Source organism: Aspergillus pseudodeflectus, assembly GCF_044049435.1.
Source record: "Aspergillus pseudodeflectus strain CBS 756.74 chromosome Unknown BJX68scaffold_39, whole genome shotgun sequence".
In the NCBI taxonomy this organism is placed as follows: domain Eukaryota; kingdom Fungi; phylum Ascomycota; class Eurotiomycetes; order Eurotiales; family Aspergillaceae; genus Aspergillus; species Aspergillus pseudodeflectus.
The window spans coordinates 104,544-130,439 of record NW_027263815.1 but is presented as its reverse complement, the minus strand read 5'-3'; the positions used below and the strand labels follow the sequence as shown (position 1 = coordinate 130,439).

The 25,896-nt window shown below is 52.2% G+C and overlaps 10 protein-coding genes across 10 annotated transcripts; 3 read left to right on the top strand and 7 right to left on the bottom strand.

Annotated features, from left to right (window-relative positions):
- Nucleotides 1–326: 326 nt before the first annotated feature.
- On the bottom strand, nt 327–1,067 carry BJX68DRAFT_269420 (putative NlpC/P60-like cell-wall peptidase; the record flags this gene model as incomplete). Its single annotated transcript, XM_071046341.1, has 1 exon — nt 327–1,067. One exon carries the CDS (start codon nt 1,065–1,067, stop codon nt 327–329), a length of 741 nt encoding a protein of 246 aa, XP_070896352.1.
- Nucleotides 1,068–1,727: 660 nt separating this feature from the next.
- BJX68DRAFT_242530 (uncharacterized protein) lies at nt 1,728–2,140 on the top strand. Its single transcript, XM_071041002.1, has 2 exons — nt 1,728–1,792; nt 1,866–2,140. Exon 2 carries the CDS (start codon nt 1,950–1,952, stop codon nt 2,121–2,123), a length of 174 nt encoding a protein of 57 aa, XP_070896351.1. The 5' UTR covers nt 1,728–1,792; nt 1,866–1,949; the 3' UTR covers nt 2,124–2,140.
- Nucleotides 2,141–2,385: 245 nt separating this feature from the next.
- BJX68DRAFT_242529 (uncharacterized protein) lies at nt 2,386–4,688 on the bottom strand. Its single transcript, XM_071041001.1, has 3 exons — nt 4,550–4,688; nt 3,198–4,497; nt 2,386–3,148 (listed from the first exon to the last, which is right to left on the bottom strand). Exons 1-3 carry the CDS (start codon nt 4,637–4,639, stop codon nt 2,466–2,468), a joined length of 2,073 nt encoding a protein of 690 aa, XP_070896350.1. The 5' UTR covers nt 4,640–4,688; the 3' UTR covers nt 2,386–2,465.
- An 896-nt stretch (nt 4,689–5,584) lies between these two features.
- Nucleotides 5,585–7,960, top strand: BJX68DRAFT_137501 (uncharacterized protein). Its single transcript, XM_071036409.1, has 2 exons — nt 5,585–5,591; nt 5,646–7,960. Exon 2 carries the CDS (start codon nt 5,959–5,961, stop codon nt 7,753–7,755), a length of 1,797 nt encoding a protein of 598 aa, XP_070896349.1. The 5' UTR covers nt 5,585–5,591; nt 5,646–5,958; the 3' UTR covers nt 7,756–7,960.
- A 1,596-nt stretch (nt 7,961–9,556) lies between these two features.
- BJX68DRAFT_269416 (uncharacterized protein) lies at nt 9,557–9,886 on the bottom strand (the record flags this gene model as incomplete). The annotated part of the gene is made up of 1 exon (XM_071046340.1): nt 9,557–9,886. One exon carries the CDS (start codon nt 9,884–9,886, stop codon nt 9,557–9,559), a length of 330 nt encoding a protein of 109 aa, XP_070896348.1.
- A 1,233-nt stretch (nt 9,887–11,119) lies between these two features.
- BJX68DRAFT_269415 (transcription factor domain-containing protein) lies at nt 11,120–15,362 on the bottom strand (the record flags this gene model as incomplete). Its single annotated transcript, XM_071046339.1, has 9 exons — nt 11,120–11,166; nt 11,231–11,916; nt 12,008–12,465; nt 13,095–13,250; nt 13,333–13,540; nt 13,606–13,835; nt 13,901–14,251; nt 14,307–14,596; nt 14,651–15,362. The coding sequence occupies 9 exons, from the start codon at nt 15,360–15,362 to the stop codon at nt 11,120–11,122; spliced, it is 3,138 nt and encodes a 1,045-aa protein (XP_070896347.1).
- Nucleotides 15,363–16,280: 918 nt separating this feature from the next.
- On the top strand, nt 16,281–17,135 carry BJX68DRAFT_242524 (uncharacterized protein). The gene is made up of 2 exons (XM_071041000.1): nt 16,281–16,820; nt 16,880–17,135. The coding sequence occupies exons 1-2, from the start codon at nt 16,471–16,473 to the stop codon at nt 17,004–17,006; spliced, it is 477 nt and encodes a 158-aa protein (XP_070896346.1). The 5' UTR covers nt 16,281–16,470; the 3' UTR covers nt 17,007–17,135.
- Nucleotides 17,136–17,389: 254 nt separating this feature from the next.
- Nucleotides 17,390–18,309, bottom strand: BJX68DRAFT_269413 (uncharacterized protein; the record flags this gene model as incomplete). The annotated part of the gene is made up of 3 exons (XM_071046338.1): nt 17,390–17,653; nt 17,759–18,024; nt 18,102–18,309. 3 exons carry the CDS (start codon nt 18,307–18,309, stop codon nt 17,390–17,392), a joined length of 738 nt encoding a protein of 245 aa, XP_070896345.1.
- A 2,252-nt stretch (nt 18,310–20,561) lies between these two features.
- BJX68DRAFT_269412 (NAD(P)/FAD-dependent oxidoreductase) lies at nt 20,562–22,028 on the bottom strand (the record flags this gene model as incomplete). The annotated part of the gene is made up of 3 exons (XM_071046337.1): nt 20,562–20,817; nt 20,935–21,160; nt 21,230–22,028. 3 exons carry the CDS (start codon nt 22,026–22,028, stop codon nt 20,562–20,564), a joined length of 1,281 nt encoding a protein of 426 aa, XP_070896344.1.
- A 1,881-nt stretch (nt 22,029–23,909) lies between these two features.
- On the bottom strand, nt 23,910–25,687 carry BJX68DRAFT_269411 (putative sugar transporter; the record flags this gene model as incomplete). Its single annotated transcript, XM_071046336.1, has 5 exons — nt 23,910–24,444; nt 24,513–24,886; nt 24,944–25,078; nt 25,173–25,243; nt 25,306–25,687. The coding sequence occupies 5 exons, from the start codon at nt 25,685–25,687 to the stop codon at nt 23,910–23,912; spliced, it is 1,497 nt and encodes a 498-aa protein (XP_070896343.1).
- Between the last annotated feature and the right edge of the window lie 209 nt (nt 25,688–25,896).

Here is a 25,896-nt window from a genome sequence, read left to right as displayed (position 1 = left end):
CCGGCTCCTGAAGACCCAGATTGAGGGGCCACGACAATCCATGAACCTTACACTCAGCATTCCCTAAGCCTAAAGTGGTCAATGGCAACTTTCTGGAATTGGAATTGAACTTGTTCTAGAACAGAAAACCATACGATTCTAGTAAGATTTTTTTCGGCCGGTGATCACGAATAGCAGAACTCATATTGTAATAACAACCAAAAGCATAATCCAAAACAATCAGCAGACGCGTGCCCGAGGAGCGGGTTGTGTCAGAAAGCTATATACATGTACCCGAGACTCGATTCCATCACGGTTCAACCCTAGGTTTTATCCCGATGGTTGGCTTAGTCCTTGACGCGGATGTACCGATAAGGCTTGGCCGTGTAGCTGCCAACCTTCCACCCAACAGGGCGCTTATACTTGACACACCCATAGGTGCCGCGGCACTCAAGCGTGTTGTACTCCTTCTTGTCGCTTCCAGCCCACGAATGGAACAGCGTGACGTGACCAGCCGCACCGCCTGTGCCCGAACCCAACGTGCCCACAAAATCACCAGGCTTGATATCGTCCCAGGAGATGGACTTTGCGATTTCAGTCATGCTGACTGTGCTGAAACCGGGCGACGACGCATGCAGCGCCATCGAGACGAAACCAGAGCAGTCAGTTCGGTACTTTCGGCCCTGTTGGTCCGGGTATGTCTTGCTCATCGAGTAGGGAACCTTGCGGTCGACCCAGTACTGTCCACGCGAGAGGATTTCCTCGCGGGAGATTTCGCCGTTGTATGAGGAATCGCCAGATCCACCGCCGTTGCAGTCATCCGTGACCATCCCCGTCGAGCCGGTCTTGACGTAGTAGTCAGTGACGTAGCAGCCGTCGGTGGTCTTCGACCAGAGCGAGGTGCCGAGAACGGTTTCGCCGTGGGTCTGGCATTCGAGTTTGACGTCGGTGCCCTTTGCGTAGACTTCGACGACGTCGGATTTGGTGGTGGGTTCGGCGCGGCAGTTGACGTTGTCGCCCGTGATGGGGTATGCGGTGGCCGTCGAGATCACGGCCGCGAGGGCTAATGCCAGGCTTTTGAGATGCATGGTGTGGATTGAAGCGTAAAGAGGTGGATGTTGTTTTCGATCGGTGGTGAGGCTGTTTCTGAGATTGCTTGCTTTGGACTCGGTGCGTGGGGATGAGACTCTGAATGAAGACGAGCAATGGTGGAAGGGTTCGAGCCTTTTATACCTTCAAAATGCTGATATTCTCTCGGCTGGTGTGACAATATTCCCTTGCCTTGATGCGGGAGGGTAGTACCGAGTACTCATCGAAACAGTCCTTTACGAGGCGATCCACTTACAATAGGACTTCATTGTCGCAAAACACGAGGGTTTGCCGTTCATCTCGGAGGATTGCAGTCAATCTGGCTCCACGCCCTTCCCTCCGATTGCCTGCTACTTCGTAACGATGGCGAGAAAGTCATTCCGACCCGTCGCGAACACGACCCTGTCTCCTGTCTCCTCGCCTCATGTCGCATCATCCGAGCACGTTGCTGTTTATTTTCGAAGAATGCAGATCACCTCGTTTTCTACTTTCCTAGTCGATGAGTCGCTATATTATTAAGCGACGGCGATATGGTCCCTCCTAAGCAGTCGGGGGCGTGCGCTTTGTGTGCCTTTCGATTGGAAATGGCACAGAGTCCTCGTAATTGCGCTCTTTCCTACATAGTATCGAAGAGGGTCCCAAGCAAGGGACGCTGAGACGCAAGCATTACCCCACAAATTCAGACCCCTGCGCTCGTTTCCAAAGATAGCTCACGAATCGTGTCCTAGTACCACCGATCAGTTCATTGGACCTATCGTCAGGGGAGACACGAGCATGCCACAATGTGACAATCCTACCTTGGGGTCGTCATCATGATAATTTTCATAATTTACATCAAACCTCAGGGTTGAATACGATCCGAGTGGAGATTCCCGGATACGATGCCAAAAATAGGCTGGGGTTTCTTCACAATACGAGCTGCATGGGTGATCGCGGCGACGATCGCGATCGGCATTGTTACATCCTCAATCTCAATGTGGAAGATAGATACGAGGAGAACACGATGTTGCATCCCGAAATCGTTTCAAGGTCTTTTGCCGAGATTTAATTGTTGAGAGTAGCCAGAGGATAGGGTTTCTCTGAGCGCACTCAAGCACAGATATTTGATATTGCTGGGAAGCGACAGAAATAGAAGGTAGGAGGTGAGAGTCAAGGGGCAGATTCTCGTGGTCAAGAATACGTCTCCAGCTTCACTCGAAGGAGGTCTGTATACCTATACGTCAGTTAAGGATGGTCACCATGATCGGCGGGCCTGCCCAACCAGGCTGACATGCCACCTCACAAGGGGTATCTCGATGTCGGATGGATGCGGACGAGCCGCCCAGACTCCAGGCGTAAGGATGGCATTCATCCTCGCAATTGAGTGAAGTATATCGTAAGCATATATTAATTAATAGTCATATTTCCATATCCCAAAACAGTTGGTCACTTGCAGCGCAGGAGAAGTTGACATCCGGGAAGTTGTCCAGGAAAATGTCAAAAGTTTCAGGGTCGGCAGCTGCGAGAGTAGCAAGTTCAAAAGAATCAGGGCGCATTGGTGGTAGTGCTTGATCGTGAAGGTACCCATCTGGGATATTGGCGGCACTGGCGGGTTTGTCGAGCATTTGAGTATTCAATGGCCGCGTAGTCGAATACCCAGGTGGCAACTGGCTGTCAGAACGAGGTGATGCCGGGGTTTCGACTTCATCAGAGGCATCCGGCAATACCCTAGACTGACGGTCCAAACTCTCCATTGCGCGACCTCCGAGGCTGGTCATGATCGCAGCGAGCCACCAAGTCGAGCTCAGGCATTTAAGACGCGTGTAGAACACCTCTAGGTTGAGCCTCGCTTGGGTCCTCACACTCCGCAGCTTTGACGTTTTACAGAGCTTGTAGGTTATCGAAAACACAAGAGACAGCGTATACGCCGACATTGATAAGGGCGACAGATCTCTAACATCCTTGTCCCGGCACAGGGATGCCAGCGTTAAGACTGAATGGCTGTGGCGGATATTCGAGGCTCGGGTATGCGAGCGCCCCTGTAGGCCGTTCGAATAGGTGGAAAGCAAGACGACGGCATGGTGATAGAATTCGAATGAATCTGTTCTTGATTAGAAGATCAGAATTAGACAAGGGGCAACCATTCCTACCAAGCAGTCCAGGCCGTATGTCCCACGCAACGGAACGATCAATGAGCTCTTCGAAGGTGAGAACATCCATTTCATCACTCCTCGCCCCATCCGCGATCGGACGATATGCCTTGATCACGCTGGAAAGCTGGTCCGCAAGATGGAGCCAGACCCGAAATGGCGGTTCAAACATTGGGATCGCACTCTGGACACCGTGGCTCAGGTCGCAGTCGTTGATCATGATAGTACGCCCATTGATAGCGGCATTCCATTTATCAAGGCTCCACAAGCACCAGAACAGTGCTTTCAGCGATGTTTTGGTCTGTCGTTCTGGGGTCGCTAGGTGGTGCAGCCCGATTGTCTCAGAATGGTGGATGGCCTGGTTGAGGTGTAGGGAGGATTCTTCTGCTCCATCAGTGCCCCAATCGTGCAGCGACAACAGAGTCAGGATTTGAAGGGTAAGTATTCGCTTCTTTTCTTCTTTCTTGGGCATGTTCTTCAAAATGTCGTTGTAGATACGCTCGCTGAATCTCTCCTGCCGTAGAACAGCCGTGTCCGACCCGAGCCGGAGGAAAGGCGTCGCGGCACGGTCTTTCGAGGCCACAAGAATTATAGCCTGCAGCAGTGGGATGGATAATGTGCCGAGCGCAGACTGTGACCGTATTTCATCTTCATCAAGCAGTGGCAGTAATGAATGAATGCGATCGAAGTATATGTTCAGCAGTGCTTCCATGTCACCCCTTGGAGGCAATGCTGGGCTATCAAAACTGGTTGGGGTTTCTTGTTCGCTCCTTTGCTCATTATCCCCATTACGCAGGGAAGAACTAGTACGTTGGTCAAACCAGGCACCTACTACTCCATGCATAGCATGGCCGTGCTGAAGCCCCGGCTGCTTACCGTCAAGTAAGCTCACAACTGGGTTCGAATCGCCGACATGATGCTGATTGTCCAAGTCCTGTCCTCCAAGAAGCGGAGAGTTCCGGTCAACAGCGCCGGGACTGGAAGTATGGCTCTGATCTACCCACGCTCCCACGTCTCCGCGATCAGATCGGCCTCTGTGGAGTCTTGATCCTCGATCTTCCAACAGACCAACAACCGGGTTGGTATCACAAAGAAACTGCCGGCCAGCAAGGTCCAGATCCTCGGGAGCAGTATGTGCCTCTGACACACTGGTCGGTGGGGAAATGGTAAGCTCCTGCTCGGTATTGCTGAGCGGCGATGTCTGTTCAGACGGCGCGTCGCTTTGCGGGACAACGTGCAGATGCTTTGGGGTCCGTGGAGAAGATCTCCGAAGACACGATGGGTTGTGAGAACATCGTTTCTATTCGTGTCAACTTGGCCATAAAGCGCGAAGATATGGAAGCAAGGGGTACCTTTCTCTGGCGACACAGTGAGCATGCGCGGTGAGATTGCGGTCGCTTTACATTCCTCCCATCTTTTCCAATCAGGAATGTGAGCTCCATCGCAAAGAGCACTTGCGTTTCACAGGATGCAGGGTGCTTGTTGAGTCGAAGAAAGCATGTTGAGAGTCTGAGCTCGGGCGGCGGGCGCCGGATTTGGGTAACAAGGTCCGCCGGAGTCTAGTCCGGATCGGGAAGGTCCGCCATTTCGCCGCGCCCGCATGTGCCCAGTGCGACGACAAGGTGGCCTGGTTCTACTATATGGAGTTGCGAGAACGATGTCATAAATCAAGGAACAGTCACCTGGAAATGGAACATATCCTTAGTCTGTATCGACTATCTCTATGCTTTAAGCTCCGGTCGACATGCATCATACGGGTCGACTATATATTTTCGAACCCCAAGCGCCTGTAGGCAGGGGAGGGATGCTGCCACCACGAGAGGGGAATGTTTGACGGGCGTTCGTCTTCTCTGGTATTAGCATTCTATTCCCTAAATGCCTCCATCATCTGTTTACTGCTTTAGCACAGATAGCCCTGAAATCTGTCGAGGTCTTTTCCAAGTTCGTTCTTAAAGCAGCCTCTCTGGTCCAGAAAGTTAGATGGGCTACATAATCACACGTGAGAGCTGAGTTGGGAGTCTGCATCCACTTCCGCCTTCATCAGCCAACCCAATCATTAACGGTCTTATCAGGAGCGCACGACTGAAGCCTACTTTGGTCCATCATTTGGAATGCCGGTTCATCCCGTTTCTTTTTTTCCGGTAATTTTCTTTTCAAACTAGGGATTGTAGTTGATTCTATTCGATGCAAGAATTTATTGTTCTTTTTACGCCTGTGGTAATTGATGGGGGTGCGGGGAGGAAGGAGCCTGTCTCGCTGACAAAAGTCAAAATTTTCAGCGTTGGTTGCCAAAGGTCCCAGGGTCAATTTTGAAAAGACTTAACAAGTAATGCTCTTTTCTTCCTTGCCACGTTTTTGTTTCCTCTTTTTTTTCTTGTTTGCCCTACTGAATTTGTGAGGAATATTACCTCGCAATTCTATGCCGGCTATTCACTGATCTCGGGCCAGATGCAACATTGGATCGAAGAGTCTGCGGACGCGACAACACCGAAGATGCAGCCCTGGTCCTTGGAAAGCTGGAAAGGTTCGGTTTGGCAGAGATTGGAGTTCTTCTTTACTGGGGAATGGGGATGGTGGGGAGACTCAAGGGCGGGGCTACTCCAGTTCTTTGGATCGCCGCCACGGTCCTCCCGCACGTTTTTAGAAGCCACCTGGTATCCTCGGATTTCAGCCCTTTTATTATATTGCATCAATATATTTCACAGGCTGTAGGGCACATCCCGTCTGGGTCTATCTTATACCGCTTCCTACCATCACAAACATGGCACGAGACCCACCAGGCGCGGAAACGATATTCCACGGAACAGCCTACATCGATGGACACGCCGCTGGCTCGCTCCTGCCTAGCAGCGAGCCGCTAAGTTTCTGGGGCGGAGTGAATCCCTCCACCGGGGAAATTGTCGACCGCCACCACGAGCTCAGCGGGCGCCATCTCCAGCATTCCGTCCTCGCCATCCCCAGCGGTCGCGGGTCGTGTTCCGCGAGCGGGGTTATGCTGGAGCTTCTGAGGAACGGCAAGGGACCTAATGCGATTATTTTCGAGCGGCAAGAGGAGATTCTTACGCTGGGTGTTATGGTTGCTGAGGAGATTTTTGGCCTGGCTATTCCAATCGTGAGGTTGCAGTCGGGCGACTTTCGGCAGCTTCTTGGGCTCGGTGGCTCCTGGGTAGAGGTTTCTGGTGGGCGCGTGAGGGTTATAAGCAGGGGTATTAAAGATGGTAACGGCTGCTCACATGGTCCAAGTGTCGACATCGGGAGACGGAGCATACATGCAGGCTCCGTGAAGCTTTCCCCAATTGACCGGGCATTTCTTGAAGGTGCCCACGGGGAGGCTGCGCGCGTCTCGATGCGAATCCTTCTACAAATGGCGCGCTTACTCGGTGCCAAAGAGTTAATGGATGTCTCCCAAGTGCATGTCGACGGCTGCATATACACAGGGCCAGCCTCACTGGCCGTCGCAGACAAGCTTCGTGATTGGGGAGGCCAAGTGCGCGTACCAACAACCCTCAACTCGATATCCATCGACCTAAACCGCTGGCGCGCGCAGGGAATTGATCCCCTCTTCGCCGGAAACGCCCAATCACTGGCCCAGGCGTACATAGACATGGGCGCCCGACCGACCTTTACATGCGCACCGTATCAACTGGAGTCTGCGCCGAAGTTCGGGGAGCAGATCGCGTGGGCCGAGTCTAATGCTGTGGTCTATGCGAATAGCGTACTGGGCGCCAGGACAATGAAGTACCCTGATTTCCTCGATATAGCTATTGCCTTGACGGGTCGCGCGCCGAAGGGAGGGCCGCATACTGACGTTAATCGACTTGCGTCGCTTGTTGTTACAGTTGTAGGTATTGGAGATTCTTGGTCCATTGATGATTCTTTCTACCCACTGCTCGGCTACCACGTTGGAGGCCTTGCGGTGAATCGTATTCCTGTCATCGTGGGGATTGCATCTCTCGCCCCGACTAGGGATAATTTGAAGGCATTTGGCGCGGCATTTGCAACACTCTCGAGTGCTCCCATGTTCCATATTCTCGGGGTCACACCTGAGGCCACAACGCTCGATGCTGTCCTCAGCAAGGATCCAGATATACAAAGAATCAGTATCAGCCTCGGTGCGCTGAGCTCTTGCTGGGAGCAACTAAACAGTGCATCATCCGATCAAGAGGTGGGATTGATATGCCTCGGAAACCCGCACTTCTCGCTCCGGGAGATGCGACAACTCGCGCAACTCTGCCGGGGCCGCCGGAAAAGAGACGCTGTCTCCGTCATCGTGACATGCGGGCGGGCGTGCTACGGCCTAGCCACCCAGGCAGGGCTCAACACGGCGCTTGAGGAATTCGGCATCCAGTTTGTTACCGACACCTGCTGGTGTATGATCGGGGAGCCCATAATACTGCCGTCTGCAAAGGCGATCATGACCAACTCTGCCAAGTATGCGCATTATGGACCTGGGCTTACGGGGAGACAGTTCCTTTTCGCCAGCCTCGCGCAATGTGTGGATGCTGCGTGTGAAGTGGACTTTTTCTTGAATAAACCTCTGTGGCTCCACTCATTATAGTGCCCATGAAGGTTAGTTGGGAGATTGAACATAATTTGTCGCTTGGAGTTTCCCGATGGCCGTAATTCTCCGGGCTGGCTAGCCGATTACAGGGCTTTTATCACTACCATGAACATAAACTGTTGCTTCGAACATGTTACTGTGATGAGAAGGCAAGAACTTATATATCATAGAGCTATTCTCCATATCAAGCTTGTCTTACACACCTTCTCCTTTCCTCTGGTATTTCGCTGGCGAAAAGCATATACCTGACTAAACAGAGAACAGACGCAGCTAAAGCGCAAGTCTGATGGCAAGTATGGTTGTCTCCAAAGTCGCGATCTCGCACAAAAGGTCTTATTTGCCGTCTGGAGACAACGCCGACTTACCTGTCCATCGGCGACGGGAGCGTGCGTATGCCATGCATGGACAGGACAACCGGGGCTAATCTACCTAAGTACCCCTTACAAGGTTACATGTTGGATAATATCAAAACCCCAGTGGTAGGGTCTCTTGTGTACCCCTATCCACAGTCTATTTAGCCTAAAGAACCTGGAGGGGGCTTTGAACAGGAAGGCAGACGGCTATTCAAGGTTGAGAACAGGATTTATCAAGCCCCCATAAAGTCCCGGCTCCAATATTCTTATATACACAGTCAAGTAATGTCCTACTATCATGATTCCATTGAAGTTCATCCTCGCTTCGCTGGTGCTTTGTTGAAGTACGCGAGGTCAAAGTGACCAACCAGCCCTCGGTAACTTCATCATGGGTCATAGCCTCCAAGAACCCAAGAACCACAATCTTACTCTCCATGTAAGCTGCTCCTCGCTCCCTTGAAGTATTGCTCTCAGAAGTAACAGGATCCCAGTTTGATGACATCGCTGCGACGGGCGGAACCGGATCCATCTCCTCCTACTCGTGTCTGGCTTTCCGCGGATTCTCCGTCGTAGAGACCACGACGGCGGTAAATCTTGGGCTCATCAAATTAAACTCTACAGACTGCGCCTCCTCATCTCACAGCGCACTCTTCGGCCCTCGAACAGACCATCTGTCGAGACACCGGTTTGAATCCAATATAACCTAACTCCACTCTGCCGGTTTATCCACCTTCAAGGTCTTTCTTTTAAACCACTCGGCGACATCCCGCTAGGCCTATTAGTGAGTATCAACGCGTGGGAAATTGTGGACTGGGAGGCGCGCAATGTGTACACTTATTGGACGCCGTATAAACAAGGTGGGCATCAGAGGATGAAGCGAATAGAGTTTGATATCTTTGGAGATAATGGGCGAGGACGGAATGTAAATATGGTTGAGATCTTTGCGGCAGTTTCCGGTGGGGATGAGAAGTGGGATGTTTGCGTTAATGACTTGTGGATGGAGGTCCTAGAGGGGGAGGGACAGCTGCAAACAGAAGCCGATTCGGTGCGCCGGGAATAGATCACCTTGATTATAGTTTGAGGGGTTATGCTGGTAGTAGTTAGTGCTTCGCGACATACTCAAGGCTGACGATAGGAAGTGGAGGGAGAAACATGTAGCTGTATTCCAGGGGAGAGACGCCTGGTTCCCATTCTCTAGAAAGCCTTTTTTATGAGCTTGCCGATGCCATAAACCCACTTGTCTAACTGAATGAAAAACGTTCTGCAACTGTCTGCGCGCCTATGCCAGGAGCTGACCGCGATTTTGGTGCCTTTTTCTACCCCCCCTTCCCAGTGACGATATACTCTGATCCTAGATTGCGTGGCTCCTACATAGTTTGGTTAGTTTCTGGCAACTTTCGCGTCGTGGCCGGGGCAAGGGGCTCATGGGCCATATCATCCAACCTTCAGATAGTTGCTTCAGCCAAAGGCTTCCCGAACAAGACAATCGGCTGCGTCTTGCTATATTTCGCGATATCCTCCATGACCTCGCCACTCTCGGGCCCATTAAATGCCTTCCTAGCCCCCTCTTCACTCTCCCAATAACTGTCGCAGCGGACCGCGTAAACGGGTTTACCGCCCCGAGGATCAACGTCGAATTTCGTCACGGACCAGCCCGTCATACCGTACTTATTCCATACCCTGGCGCACAGAGGCATATGCTCGTTGAGGTAGTACTCCAGGTCGAAATCGGTGTCGTCTTCGACTTTGTAGAGGATGGTGGTGACGTAGGACATGGTGGGAGGGTAGGGTGGAGCAGGTTTTTTATTGGCAAGGAGAGAGAAAAGTTCGTGATGAATGCAGGCTGTAGTAAAATCAAAGACTGCCAAGGGGGGTGTTCTGTCAGCTTTAAATAACCAAGACAACACTGATGTTCTGACTACATGCAGGTATTCCATCGGATGGCCCCCGACAAACATCGCCATCCGGGGCATATCCGATCGTATTGGCGCTCTTACCCTATCCGCATACGAATGTATACGCCTCAAAACGCCCGGTGAAAGCTAAATCTGACCAGGAAGCCCTGGCTGAATACAATTAATCCTGAGGCAAGGCTGAGCGACTTATATTAACACTCAAGCTGTCTTTTGAAAACGTGGCGAATCGCGGAACGGCCTGCTGATTAGGGCGGATCAAAGTCGTCGCCGTTGGATGGAAAGCGGAAGGGAACTGTTACGCCGACCGACATTGCGTGGCGAGGAATCACGGCGAGAAGTTGCCTTGATATGAGGTTAATATAGTGGCCGGGGCCCCCGGGGAAGATTGATACTTGTTTTTTTTAGAGTAGTAGGGGTTAGTTCGCCATATCCACCTCTGAACTGTCTATTGCTTTGGAAGTTGAGCCCTGCGCAGCACTAATTACAATGTCCAGAAATCGGCTGATGGACTTCTGTCACAGACATCTGCTGGTGTTGGAAGGGTTCTTGTTAATGTAACAACCGAACCACATACAGTCCTTGGGCTCGAGCTGGTGTCTATGTCTTCGTAAAAGAGACCATGGAGGGGAAATACGCCCATAGTCCGCCCAAGATTCCGGTTGCCGGCCATGCCATTGGGACTCTCCTAGTTCGAGACTGGAACTACTGGCGGCCGAAAACCCAGATAGACCGCGATGAATGGTAAGAGGAGGAAGGGATGGGGAAAGGCTCAAGATTTAGACCTAGAGAGTATGTTCCATCCTGGATTGACAATTGCGCCTGGCAGGCTAGCTTTCCAGTACACTAGAATGACCAGTATGACTGATAAGGCTTGCCAGCGAGGCGCTAAAAGACATAAACGAGCTAGCTATACTGTAATTAGAAAGACAGCGGAAAGCCAAAAACATCCACAAAAGAGGAGACAATATATAGCTATACAGTAAGTAGCAAGACGGCCGGAAACTAAAAACATGAACGAAAAGCAGACCAGATCCAAAAGACCGGACAATACACAACAACCAGAACCAGACAGAAAAGTCTGAAACGGGAATCCTAAGCTCCGTCCTCACTCCCATCAGAGAAAGACACCAGATACTGATCTGCAACACACTCCGTTAGCCAAACTACCAAACAGACACAAAGAAGGGGCAAGGGGATACTAACAGAACTCTCCAACAGGGGACCTCCACAACCCCCGCTGCTTCATCCCCGCCCTCACAAACAAATCCCCCATGATGCGAGGCCCATACTTCCAGCTCTCAAAAAAGTCCACCACCTCCCCGGCCCCAACACTCAACCCCAAGGCCGCACATTCCACATCGCGAAGCGCCCGAATTGCAAACCAATGCCGCGGCGGATCCTCGCCCGTGCGATCCTCCACCGCCCAGTCGCTATCATGATACCACTCCGCACACAGTAGCGCATTCGACGCCCGCAGGCCGCCCCGGATGAACCCCTCCCAGACCCCGCCTGCATCATGGTACATGCGCTTCAGCTCACATGGAGAGTTCGCGCCTCGCGCGTCCATGCCGATGAGCATGAGGTCTGTTGTGGGGTTGAGGACCTCGCGCCAGGGCGCCATGCGCGCGACGGCGAGGGGGAGCTCGTCGTTGCCGAACATGGAGCCGAGGGAGAGGATGCATTTCGGGGTGGGGATTGCGCGTAGCCATAGGCGGGCGTCTTCGAATGTGCCCCAGAGGCCGTGGAAGGTGATGTGCGTGTAGGACTGGTGCGAGAGGAAGGCCATGCTGCTCGATAGGGCTTCGTAGCTCAGGTCGAGGGCGTAGTAGGTCACTGGGATTTTGAGGCGGTTGAGATGCATCAGGAGGACGGAAGGTTTGCGGATGTCTCTATACCCATTCGTTCGTCCGTTAGCTTGGGATATATAAAAGGGGGGAAAGGCGAGCGAGGGAAGGAAAGCTAGCTCAGCGGATCACTTACCCAGACCCCATATCCACAATTGTGCATCCGGCCGGAATATACTGCGCAATGGCCGCACCGTACTCCTCCAGGAGAGATATCTCATCGCGGGTCTGGTGGTAGTCTGGCAACCAGCAGACCTCTTGCCACAACCGGAGCCCGTCTCCGTAGTAGAACAGCTCCGTGGGCAAGGTGCGCTTCGTCTGGGGTTGGGACTGTCCATGCCCATGCTCATCCTGCAGCAGGAATACTTTTCTCAGTGTAGACTGGATATTCTGTGCGACTTGGCTGCCGCCGATGTCGAGGACTTGACCGATATTCATCGCGGCCGTGGAGGCGTAGGTTTGGTTTGACGGTTGGTAGGAGGGTGTGAAGACCGAAGGCTGATCCTGGGTGGCTCTGAGGGTGTATAACAAGTGGGCACAACTCTTGCTGTGGTGGTAGGCACTGTCAACTGGCGATAGGCGTGTGGAATTCCTCTGAGCAGATCATTCAGGGCAGGAGAACAGCAGCTATTTATCTCTACAGAGCTGGAAGATGAAGAAAAACAACAGCCCCTGGGTGACATTGACACTGTCCAAGGGTAAATTCGCCTCGTGGAAGGGTGATGTACAACCCTGGGTGTTGCCTATCTACGCCATTCTACCAGAGCATCACAGATCTACATCTGAGCCCCGGGTGGAGGTCGTGGGGCTGCCTATCACACCCTCTCAATGGGAGATGGAAGGAGAGGTCACTGGCTAGGAGGTTCGAAAGGCTATTGTAGATGCTATCTGATTGACCTTGAAAGACCTAAGCCTCGATATCGGATGAACCGGCGTTGTTTCCTCCTTTTTCCCTGTACAACTGACGGATATGATAGGTTGAAGGGGAGGGTAGAGGCTCTAGGCAGACTGTTTACTCTTTTCTCTTTCGGAGCCTTCTTTCACATTCTCCTGCCTCTTGTTTTCCTACTCTTTAAGCAGGTTCAGGTGCCTGGCACTTGATATGGGTTGGTGTATACTGGTACTGTAGGAGCTGAAAACATCAAATTGTATACTATTTCTCACAGACTATACAGACCCTCCGTTAATATCAACCAACTGAAGCTCTACTAAGTAAGACTAACCCATCCCACCTTGTCAATCAGGTAAGCTATCATATCCTCCCACCAAGCGCGCCGCTGCCCGATCGGAACAGAGTCATCAAACTCCTCTTCAGATGTTAGCTCCGTGTCCATCCACTCCCAAAGCAGCTGAATACAATCCCAAACGGGCGGAACGCTCTAAAATGAGGGGGAACATCAGTGGCTGTCATATGTACGACTGGGGGCAGGGCCAGGGGTCGGGGAGGGGTTAAGAACTCACCGAGCGACAACTGACAGCCGAGACCACAGTCTTAAACCATTCCCGTGCAGCAGCGCGGTCCTCTTCGCGGAACGCAACCAGTGCCATGATGAAAATGCAAAAGAACGGGGCTTGCGAGGTGAAGAGCGCCCCGCTGCATGGCATGCGACGGACGCAGACGCTCAGAGTGTCTAGTGCGTCTATGACGTCTGGATGGCAGCGCGGTTTCCTAGTAGTTTTCGGTGTTTAGCGGGTGATATTAAAGTAGCAATAATGGGATGGGTAGATTTTTACCTGAAAAACCGGCAGTGTAAGTATATCTTGGCTGCGCATACCCAGGTCTCCCCTGTTAGTTCTGTGACTTTGGTCGCATTGTCGACTTTGCCCGTTGCGTCCAGGATACATGAATCGAGCAAAGCGGCGGTGGTGGGATATCCCTCTGACAGCTCGGACCGTTGACGGAAATCCTGTAACGACTCCTGGATTTTGACAGCAGCGAGAGGCGTGACAACAGACTCAGGATTCTGCCGGCAAATCCGCCAGGTCAGCATTCAAAAGGATTGCTATGGACAAAGAAGAAAGAACTAACCTTCCACATCCGAGCCGCGAGATGTGTTATCTGCGCGTAGATGTGCAGAAGCTTTGGCGAAAGCCCAGTGCCCCCGTGGATGGTGTGGGCTTCACGGGCTGAACCCTCCAACAGCCAGCCAAAGTTGCGGTCGTTGTCACGCAGATTCAGAGGTGTGACAGCAAGCCCGAGGATACACGCGAGCGCAGTCCAATTCGCGTTGGCAGCACGCGCGCGGTCACACTGCACGTTCTCGCGCTTCCAGTAGCGGTATCCGGGGTCCGAATGGTCGAGAATGGCTTTTGCCAAGTGCGCGCCCCTGTACCAGTTGGGCACCTCACCTTTCGGGCGCCGGATTTCCCAGTTCACGCACTTGAGAAAGCTCATTAGCTTCAATACAAGAGAGGGGACCTGGAGAAGCACATACATCATCCACAACAAGTAGGAGTATGGCGGCTACAATGCCATCCCCCTCTCCAACAGTATGCACCTCGGGCCGCTTGAGCGCTGCACCGATGAGCTCTGATGCCTTGCGATAGTGGGCATTTGTTCGGTTGCGGAGGTCGTCTTTGAAGACATAATCTAGCACGTAGGCTCCAGCAAGAGCGAGAATAGCGTGCTTGACCGCGTCCTCGCTCGCCATCATGGATGCAATCTCTGTAAGCCAGAAATTCGTCTTGGCCAGGAGTGTGCGGCCCTGGCAGTACGCAACCAGATCTAATAGGTATCAGTAACAGGCGCAGTCCAGTAAAAGTGAAAGGAATGCCTTACAGAACTTGAGTAGTTTACTGTCCACCTCGTCCAGTTTAACTCCTCGGCCAAAGTCGGGAGGGAGATACGGGATATTGCTGAATGGAGATTGCGACGGACTGCTTGTATCTCTACTGCGGACACTGAGGCCGCCGACGAGGCTCTTTGCACGTTTGCTGCTTCGCTCGTCCAGATCGGCGTTGCGGATGCGGAACTTGATATACCCATTCACGGCGCCATCTTCGGGCATAGCGAGTGCCTTTCGAAGCGTCTTGTGTCGCACAATGGCATTCTCGGAATATGGATTGTCAAGGGTCAGGTCGACGAAGCGCTCCTCTAGAGAGGGCACGTCCGGATACAGTGTCTGCTCAAGCCAGGCTTGTCCCGTGTGGTCCAAGTCGTTGTGCGTGTGGGCGCCAGAGAGGAAGCTCGGCATAGACGCCATCCACGCCGGGCTTCCAAAGGATGGTAGAAAGATGTCCTGGAAAGCGTCGGCAGGCCAGTCCGGCTCCGTGTATTGAAACAGCTCCGGAGGGAGGGCAGGTGCATCAAGAGCAAACATTGACTGATCGGACCAGAGGCTTTGGTCCTGATTCTGGCTCTCGTTGTACATGGATTGCGGATGTTGCTCATACTGATTGGGATTCGAGTTGGTAGCCCGACGGGGATGGAATGGATCTGGGAACGCGTTGTCCTCCCCCCGGAGCCGTTTTCTTGTGACCTGAGTCTGCATCATGTGGTACGACTAGTCGGAGAGAAAACAGACGTTGATTTAGTCCTAACTAGCACGGCGCCAGTTCGCGATGGCAGTATGGAAGTGGAGACACCAGAGGTTTGAGATGGGTCGCTGCCTTTATGATCCTCTTGGTAGGCCGGTCAGACTGTATGAGGCCCAATCAGGCACCGACAGCCTTGCGCAGGAGTCTGGGCGTGACACGCGCCACGCAGAGGGATTCGGTTCCCTGTCGTGATGCTGCAGGTTCATTGGATCCCCTCAGTCGCCCAGGTCACACCAGCCCACACCACCACCTGGCGCTCCGCTTTGCTTCTTCTCTCTTCCCCACGCGGATCGGTCGGGTGTGAGATAATCACACAAGCCCCAGCTACAGGCAGGGGTTCTGGGGCGGAATGAGGCTGATGCACGAACCTGCCGCCCGACGGCGTTTCCCCCTTCGTTCTTCCCCCCTCGTTCTTCCCCCTTTCCTCTTTCCTCTTTCCCCTTCTCTCGTTTGCCTTTCTTGTGGATATCCATCTGAATGTCAATTACTCATCCAACCTGAAGAGTCCACAACAGGTCTCTGTAGCCAGTCAGCTCATCGGAAACACACTCTACGTGGCACTGCCCTAGACATTTTCGTTCACAAGCGATGGCGGATCCGTTTTCTCCTCAGGGCATTCCAAGCCCGACCCTGGTGGCGCTGGTCGAAGATCACAGGTCCAGTCTCCAATCCGTTGCCACACAATGGCCCGACGCAGGCTGCCTCCTCGCCGACATAGGCGAGTATATCGTACGATGCACGATGCTAATGGCGGAGCTCGCGGCCGAGCTTGCCAACGGCCGCCATATAAGGGCGTACGCGGAGCAAAAGATGGATGAGATGAAGCAGGAGACGGATTTTTCCGAACTCGATCATATTGACTATCTTGATACGAAGCATTCGTCGCTCAAGTTTGTCCTGACTTCCTTTTGGTTCTTTAACTCCCTCGTTCCTTTGGGTACACCGTCCAATTTCGCTTGCTCACCTGAAACCTCCCTCTGGTACAGAGATATCGCGTTAGAATTCCAAACCGCCGCTACGATTATCAACGCCCGCTGGCTGAACAGTCCGAAGCCCCCTGAGATGTCGATCCGTCACCAGAAGCGCCCAGCCAATCGTGCTTCCGTCCCTCTCCCTCGCGCAGTATCGCATGCGGCTAGTAGTCCGGGGGCCGAGTACGCCCTGCATCCTACCATGCCCGGCCAACCGGGAACTCGAGATACTGTTCCTCCGATGCCCCAATCCGACACGGTAGAGACAGACACGTCCCCGATGTCTGATGACGCAATCCACGAGTCGGTCCAGGACATTCTAGACACATTAAAGTCACGAGGGAAGGATAACCACGTATGTCCCTGGGGCAACAGATGTACCAAGGGAGGCGTTGGGCCCGATGGGAACGTGGTGGTTTTCGAGCGGAATTCGGCGTTTAGGTACGCTACCCTCTTGCTGCCGCAGAATACTCGTTTGACTTTCTCAAATTATACACTAGAGCGCACTTGGAGAAACACGAGAGACTGTATAGATGTGATTTGCCAAGGTGCAAGAACCGCAAGGGCTTTGCGCGCAGGGACCAGCTGGAGAGGCATCAGAAGACTGTGCCTCATGATTTGGAGTAGATACTGTTCGTATACGTCGGCAGACTCTCACAACGGTCCCTAAAATACGTTCACGGCAGATTTTCTTGCAGTTCGATATACGCAGGTACGAAAGTTGGGCTATGATGTTACAACGAACATACGTTTGAGCAAAATGAAAACATCTTTCCACTGCCTATCAAGAGTAAAAGGTCCAGGCGAAGTACATCAGAGCAGCGAGCTTAAACAGGACCCCTACTCCCTATCTCCGCAATGCCCAGATCGCCGCTTTCATCCTAGGCCGGGTCCGAGTTACCCACAAAGACAACCAAGACAGCAGTATATCTAGATGGGCCAAACTCCTCTGGCGTGAGTAAACGGACACGTATAAAGCAGCCCTCACAAGGCGAAAGAAAAAGAGAGACTCACGCAACAGTAGACGCAAAAAGCTCAAACGGCCCTGCGCGAGAAAACCGCACTACGATCCCCGCAAACACCAGCGTAAACAGCATAATCGCCACCAACCGGTAAATCAGCTTTTGGATTGCCGAAAGCACAACCATTGACGCGAAGAAAAACACCGGGAGAAAGAACACGAGGACGTGGAGAATGATCTCGGCGTATCGATCGTTGTCGAAGAAGAGCTCTTCCTCGGTGCTGTCGGGGGTCGTGTGGAAGAGTTTGGTAGCCTGTATCACCGAAGGGTGGGACAGCAATTGTTAGCAGGAGTACAGCTATACGACCGCCCTTTTCTTGGAAGGATATGTGATCTAGGACTGGGGATGACTAGCTACCCGTGCTATCTTCTGGAATAGTCTCGACTGTTTCCAGCTCTCGATGCGCTGCGCCAGATCTGGTGCCACGCGGTCGCTCCAGCAGATACTTTCGGGCAGCAGGATAGCCCGGTGCTCGAGCGGATCAAGGTTTGCCCATGGTGCTTTCCATCTACCGGCTAGTTCGGACTCGGACATGGAGCCGAGCCTGGCGTCGAGGTATGTCATGTCTAGCGCGAGGGGGATAGAGAGGCGTTGCATCTGGACGAAATCGGATATTGCTCGGTCTATGTATGGTAATCAAATGAGATGAGTGTTCGGGCGAGTCTTTAATCCAGGAATGGGATGGAATCAAGGCACTGACAGTATCTTTCAATCTTCTCGTCTCGCTCGTACCGGCGTTCAGTGTCTGTATCGTTTGAGTCGAAGTCTTCGTCCGCCTGGAGGGATGCTTGCATAGCGAGAATGTTCTGGAGCCCGCGACGGCGAAAGACCCTGACGAGTCCGCTCCTTGGGCACGCGATGAACTCATCGGAGAGACGTTGAAAGGGGTCGGTATCGGATGTTGCCATTTTTTTTGTTTCGTCAAGTTGCGACTCGATATGAGTCACGAAAACGAAGCAAATTCGAGTAGGTTTATAGTTACCAGAGATTAAGCAGGTCAGGAAGTAGATTATACGTATGAATTTGCGCAGATGCCGTGTAAATAGTCCATATTTAAAAGCTAGACCTTTGCGTTCCCCAGCGCAAAGGAAATACTTCACAGAGAGACGCTGCTATAAAAAGAGAGAAGAGAAAACATCGACGGAATAGGGGACGAGGCTATAGATGGCTGCCGAGTTCTGTTTCCCTAGGAGGGCTGTTGCCTCGGTGCTGCGCCTCTTTTGCTGTGCGTGTTGTGGCCCAACCATTTACTCCAGGTTTACAAGTTGAGTCTCGCTACACTCGTAGCCTAGATTTGTTTCCTCCTTTTGTGGCGCTCCCATGATATACGGGATATCGCTCCTTAGCTTTCCGAGAGCGCCAGTATATCGTCCACTCGAGCGAACAAACTCGAGATGCCACCAGTTGTTTGTTTTCTCATTATTACTTACCCTCAATATGCTGAATGCTCGAGACAATGAGCCTAAACTGGGAAATGCGAGAGCGAGCTACATGCAATATACCTTTATTGTCGGTTCTATTTTCTCTCATTGATGTGATTTGCTGTTTAATGATAGGGCTTCAAGAACACATGTGTCCTGACCAGAAAGAGAGATCTTCTCTCTACATACCGTCACATGGCGTCGAAGCCCTAGTTTCCTCATTTCCTGCTTCACTTGAAGGCGTCGTTGACACGGTTGTATTCTGTCAAGGTTTAGGTAGCCATTTTGCGCGTCAACTACTGTCAAGTTACCGGAAAAGTTGATCTGCTCCCTCCAACGACGAGGTATAAACTCGACGCCGCGCTCCCTGAGAAAAGAAAAAGAGCAACCTATACAGCCCGTCTGCGCTGCACTACGAGTCCACCTTGTTGCAATTATTTCAACACCCTAAAACTATCCTTCAAGTATGTATTCGGCAGCTCCTCATCACCCCTGGTCCAGCGGTCACACACACACACACATACCTGGCATATCCGCTCTACCTCAGACACTGACCTCTTCCAAGAAACCTCCAGATATCCACAAAGTATGCAACCACTTGATCTCGAATCTGGCATTGGCCCTTCAAGACGCTCTTCACGGGCGTACTCATTCGCCTCAAACATGTCGTCGTCTATCTTGAAGACTCTGGGCGAGACGATCCGCGACCTATTCATGTCACGAAAAGTATGCCTCCCCTGCAAAAACCAACTCTACTATCATTTAGAGGTCTTTATGCTTATCTAGATGTAGCATCGTGCGTCTGGTGCCAGCAATACCAATGGAACAGGTACGTGCTTCATGTACATCTATTCCGCGTTCAGCGGGCAGCCGGTCTAACGAGCAGAAAGCAGCAGCCGTGGATAGTGGGCGGTCCAGTATGAGATACACGACCTCGTTCAACACGATCAGATATCTACCCCCTAGAAATCAGAAGCACATTGATTAAACTCTTGCTTGGCGTGTGAACGTAGGGTTAGATATGTACGTGCGTTGTAGGGAGAACCGATGGAAAGATATAGTAGCTCATTGCCATGTGTTTCCCGGCCGTATTCATGGCATATATGATATACCGGACGGTGGTATCTAGTACAAGGAAATGAGAGTAAAAACTCTCACATTCCGATGCGCGCACCTATTATGATAATACAGTAACCTTCTCCGGGTATAACCGGGCATTTGGCATTACCTTTTTAGCCATCCAATTACGGCGGCCCCAGTTCCTAGCTGTGTTGATTATATGAAATCGCAACTTTACTCTTCGACTGTGCACAAGCCGTTGGGTAGCGCAGTACATCTTAGAGCGAGAAATAATGTAAGGTCCTGGATAAGGTGTTAAGAGGAGGCAGAGATATCAAAGGTATCATAGGACGGAACAATGTCCATTTACCAGAAGCTCAGGTATGATAGCTCTTGGAATTTTCAAAGTTTTATATCAAAATACTCGAAGAGCACTAAATATTCTACGCTCAAAGACTACTTTGGCCGTTCGAATCCAGGGCCTTGCTTAACGCACGCCGACTAATTGCCCAAAGGCCCAAGCAAAACTAAACACATCATTTTAAATTGATAGCGCTCCTCAGACGTGTTGAAGCGCCCCTTCCACCTCAATATTGACTGCGCTCGTTGAACAATCCAAATGAGATCCGAAGAGCGCACACGAAACGAGATCCCCCCTTTCCCAGGTCAGAACCCCTAACTCAAACATACCCCTTCACATCCTTCAAATCCCTCGACGGTAAATAATTAACACAGTTTCCGCCCTCACTGCTCCGATCCCACGCCCAGCGCCTTGCCAGCTCCTCATCCAAAGTCCCGTTGAGCATCTGCACAACATACTCACCGACATTCGGCAGGAATTTCCAGGCGTGGAACGAGCCGCCGGTTACGATATACAGATTGCGGACCTGCGCGTGCGCAGAGATTATCCAGTCTTGGTTGGGTGTTATTGCGTCCCTGATCAGGTTGGGTCAGCGGTATAGTCGTTATCCCACTGGGGTAATAAAAGGCAGGGAGTAAGAGGGAAAGAGGAAAAAATATCATGCATGTCGGACCTACCAACACATCCGGTACTCATGCGGCTGCAAGCCCTTGATCCACCCGCCGAAAAGCTTCTCCTTCACAGCGGCGATTTCATCCTTCAGGCCTTGAGGCACATCCTGGGACCAGGTTTGCTGCGCCACCCTCGAGGGCGGTACGGAAAACGTCTGGTTTGATCCCTCGTGGTGGACTCGATGTGTGAAGCTCCGCTCGTGCGTGCATTTGATGTATCCGGGCTTGCTAGCGGGGATACACTCGGCTGGTGTTTTCCAACTTTGTTAGCTTAGGATAATCGTATGTGAGAAGGTAAGACTTGGAGGACACATACCTGGATACTCGCCCATCGGATGCACAATGATAGGCGCACTAGCAAGCTTATGCCTCTCCTCCTCTGGAACAGTGAAGCTACACATGACAGAGGCCGCAGCAACCATGCGATCCCCAGAGTGGATTTCCGGCTTCTGCGGCGCACTTTCCGCGAGAACCCACGGTGTGTACGCACCCGTGCAAAGGAGGACTCTATCCGCAGATATCTGGCTGCCATCCGCCGTCACGACCCCCGAACACGCCCCGTCGTCACCATCAAACTCCACGCGCTCGACAGCAGCCTGCACATACCTCACCCCCAAATCCACTGCCGCCTGGATAACAGCGCGCAGCGCCCCCTCCGCATCGCCCCACCCCGCCGCCGGATTCCACGTACACTTCGTAACCTCGCTCCAATCGCCCTCGCGGAAGACGCCATCAAAGCGCGCCTGCGCATCATGCGCATCCAAAAGAACGGCGGGAGAGTTACCCTTGCCAAGGATGCTCTCGTACCCATCGACAACAATCCGCCCGGGTGCCTCGATGCCCGCGAAGATGATGCCGGTCTGGTGGAAGTAGGGGGTGAAAAGCGGGTCGGTGCGCCAGAGGGCTTGCGCCTCGAGGGCGAGGCGCATGTACATGGGGTCCTCGTACTCGGAGCGGATGATCTTGTTAAGGTCGTGGGCTGCGGCGGAGGGGCAGGGGAAGGGCGTGCGGTCGACGAGGGTGATTTGTGCTGTTGGGTCGGCTTTCTTTAGGGCGAGGGCTGTTGAGGCGCCGAAGCAGCCGGCGCCGACTATGAGGTAGGTTGGTGAAGTCATTCTGTGTTTCCCTTTTTTTTTCCTCCTCTTCACCGGAGTTGATGGCTCAATGGGAAAAGAGAGAAGAAGGTCGGACTGAGGGTTGAGATGTTAGTTGTAGTAGTTTGCAGCGCTCTCATAAATAGCATTCCTTTATTCCTTCCTTTTGGTTGCACCAATGGCACGATGCTGATCTCTCATCTCTCTTTTCTCTTTTCTCATTCCTCGTTCTGAGTGCCTAGTTTTCTCTTTTCTCGCTTTCTGTCATCCTGCAGTGCACGGACTTAATGTGCTGCATTATTACTACCCCGCCTCACGGCCGACTGCCCACCTTGACTTCGAGGCAAATAACTGGCTAAGCACAACCCACGCAAGCTTCTCCTGACCCACAGGGTCCGCCATCCGTCTTTTATTCTCGTCAAATCAAGCGAATACGGGAAGTCAGCCGCAAAACCCTCCCGTAGCCTTGTTCCCCCAGAGAAGTTCTACAGTCTCGCTGCTGATGGAAAGAGAAAAGCCTCACTGGGGATACCTTGCACACTCGGGGTCATGAGGATCACACCATCTGCACTGTGCGGGACATTTGACCCCGACTCGCAGCACGGATCCAAACCTCCCCGAGTTCGACGACGAGCCGCTGAGCGCGCGGAAGTAACTAATGGCCAACGGCGCCGAGCGTGTCCAGCTTGTACTGATCTCCCACATCCAAACCAATACCTGCCGACCGGTAATGTGGTTTGACGCGTGCAGATGATGATCCTCTAGTAGCATTTCCCATTCCAAGCCGCATGAGTCAACCACACGTGATAGATGCGGCCTCGTTAATCGCGAAAGATATTCGCCGCGACCTCAACTATATAACAGGAAACTGACATGGATGAATAAAATAGACTTCTGCTTCACTCTCACAAGTATGTAGATATATCTTTTGGAGGATCTGTCTGAAGCACGGATGATCCACTATACCCTGCATCCGTCTTTGGATCTCCCTATTTGGTCTGAAAGTGACAGTATGAAACAACTGATCAATAGCCAAGACTGCTAATAGTCTACAGGCTTCCGTATCATCCTCACATTCGGACAATCTAGAAAAGAGATGATTCTTAATAGAATCTCTCAAGGAAGAGACACAAGACGCCGCGTGGTACTACAGATGCTGCAAAATTGATAAAAGAATCCACGGCAGTCTTCTCGATAATATTAATTAGGATCCATTGTGTTGTCGTCGAATCTGGAATTTGTTACTGTTCGGGGACGACGTGTAGGAAAAAGCAAAGAAAGGAGGGGCACGCGATTGGGAACAGTAGTCAGCAAACAAGTCATGGAAGCAAACAAGCTCTTCTCTTTAGCTTTTAGCTTTAGCTCCTTAAACTAGCAACCAGATGCCTAGCAAGATTCTAGCGCCACCATCAACATTAGCAACTGTTCAACAAGCCATGGCAATCCAAATATCATTGGATCATGCAGGCCGTGGGGGTCTGTATCCGATCACGTGCAGTACGTTCTAAGGAATCCATCGAACCAAGCTGCTGCTGCTGCCCGCGCGTTGTGCGTGGTCGCCAAAGTCAAGAAAGATTTCAACCGAGTAATCATCCGTCCGGGCCCGTACCCATGGCTGGGTAACCTGCTGCTGACTCGTACCCAAGTAAGTGTCAATGGCCAGTGGTAGTCTGTTGGGGCTTAGCTGATATCAGTTCATAATTGCTATGACACTTTTCCACACGGCCAAATAGGCGTTATAGCAACCAATGACATCTTCAATGAGGATATACTCCTTACATTCAGGTAACTCTTTATCTCTTCTCTCATTCTCCTAATATTCTCCAAAGTTAATACACAACTCGATACTATAGGGACCCGCATCGCCATCGCCAGCGCAAAAAGTTATGACACGCAAAGTTCTCATGCTTGTTCTCGGTGCGTCACAGCAGCCAGCTCAACCCCTTTCTCAGCCGTATCCTCCGAGTCGCCGACAAGATCATCAGGGGTATACTTCCCAAACTTCCTCAGACTCGCCCCCTCATTAAACAACCGATCAATCTGCTCCAGTGACTTGCCCCTACACTCAGGAACACAAAAGTACACAAACCCAATCGCCAGCGCAAGGATCCCCGCAAACACGAACCCAACCCTGGACTGAAGCCCCGCGTACTCGTCATACAGCAGGTACGGAATGCTGAAGCTCACGGCGAAATTGGTGACAACGTTGACGATGGACGCGGTGCGCTGCGAGGCGTCTCGGAGACGGAGGGCGGGGATTTCGGTCGTGATGACGTAGTTGAGAGGTGCGAAGGCGAAGGCGTAGCCGGACGAGAAGAGCATGAGCATTGCGATGATGCCGGATTTGATGCTGAAGGTGGGGTTGGGGACTGTGCCGAGGGCGCCCATTGTCACGATTGCAGAGAACATCCAGCCGGCGCTTGTGAATAAGAGGGGACTGCGTCAGTGTCTGGTTAGCCTGGTCCAGTATTTACTCTAGGGTGCGAGGCGGATGTAAGAACTCACCGCCGGCCGAGTCGATCAACCAGGTACAGGCCTGTCGAGGCGGCGCAAAGGTTGATGATTGATACCACAATCGTCATGGTGAACGGGTTGACCGTGCCAATGTCGCGAATGAAAATGGCACCGTAGGTAGAGGCGAAGGCTTGCCCGGTAGCCTGCTGGAAGAAGTTAATGCCAACAACAACCGCCGTGCGCTTGAGGTTATTCCCCTGGAAAATTTCAATATATCGTCCTTGTTCGAGTTCTTGTTCCAGCGCGTATCCGAGCGCCGCAAACTCCTCATCAATTTCGGCCTCGGTCTTTTTCCCCTGGAGGAGTTTTCCGAGATTCGCGCGTGCTTCTGCGGTTCGGTTCTTGGTGAGGAGCCATCGGGGGGACTGGACACAATAGGGTGTTAGCGTGGGACATGTCAAGTAGTGAGAGTCTCGGTTTACCTCTGGGATAAAGAAGATGAGAACCATCACAATCGTGGGAATGACGAAGAAGAGGCCATATGGGACTCGGAAGGACTTATTTCCAGACAGAGTACTCGTGCCTCTGCAGACGCAGCTGACGATTAGGGAGCCCATCTAGGAAGGTTAGATGCGTGGGGGATGCATTTGGGGGACAGACAGAGGGAATGTAAGTACCATCAAGCTAAACTGGTATGATCCGACAGCGAACCCACGAACATCTTTGGGCATTATTTCGGACTGATAGAGGAACCACAGCTAGCTCCATGCCGATATAAATGTCTAGACGTGCGGGTTTTAGCGCTGGCAGCTTCGTGATGAATGCAATAGACGCCCCGACTTACAACTAAGGATTCTAGTTGCCATGATCTGCTGCTTGGTAGTCACCATGACGGCCATAATGGCTGGAACAAGTGCCCACGCACTCATCCCAAACATGCACCATCGCCGACCCCATCGCGCGCTGACCAAGCTGCCGATGATCACACCCGCGCCGAAGCCAATGTAGTTCAAGCTATTAAAGAGCGATAGCCATGACGGTGAGATTTTGTACTTGCCGGTGGCTGTATCCCAGTCGCCAAACTGCGCCTGAAAGGCTTCCATGGCTTGGGTGTTGTTGTAGGCGGCATTGTCGAAGCCGTAGTTGAAGGTCGAGACGGAGATGACGGCAAAGGCAAGGGCTAGATGGCGGTTGAAGTGTTTGAGGATCCGGTTGTTGGACAGCATGGTGTCGTGGTTGCTCTTGAATCAGTTCAAGGGAGGCAATAGAACGAGGTTGCTGCTTGAAAATTTTGACTCGGCCAGGTGATTGACGGGACGGAGAGGGGGGCCAGCTGCCTGTTTATATGCGATGAGGGTCGAAGGATCGGAAATGTCCAGTCAATGGCTATTCCCAGCAGACTGGGACGCCATGACCAACGGAAAGTCTTGTCGGT

Bases quoted from the DNA above. Each gene is read 5' to 3' on its own strand.
- BJX68DRAFT_242530 (XM_071041002.1), top strand. From the start codon at position 1,950: ATGCCAAAAATAGGCTGGGGTTTCTTCACAATACGAGCTGCATGGGTG.
- BJX68DRAFT_242529 (XM_071041001.1), bottom strand. From the start codon at position 4,639: ATGGAGCTCACATTCCTGATTGGAAAAGATGGGAGGAATGTAAAGCGA. The intron at 4,498-4,549 runs GTACCCCTTGCT...TGACACGAATAG, and splicing joins CACTGTGTCGCCAGAGAAAG to AAACGATGTTCTCACAACCC. The intron at 3,149-3,197 runs GTAGGAATGGTT...AATCAAGAACAG, and splicing joins CATACGGCCTGGACTGCTTG to ATTCATTCGAATTCTATCAC.
- BJX68DRAFT_242524 (XM_071041000.1), top strand. From the start codon at position 16,471: ATGTCGATCCGTCACCAGAAGCGCCCAGCCAATCGTGCTTCCGTCCCT. The intron at 16,821-16,879 runs GTACGCTACCCT...ATTATACACTAG, and splicing joins GAGCGGAATTCGGCGTTTAG to AGCGCACTTGGAGAAACACG.
- BJX68DRAFT_137501 (XM_071036409.1), top strand. From the start codon at position 5,959: ATGGCACGAGACCCACCAGGCGCGGAAACGATATTCCACGGAACAGCC.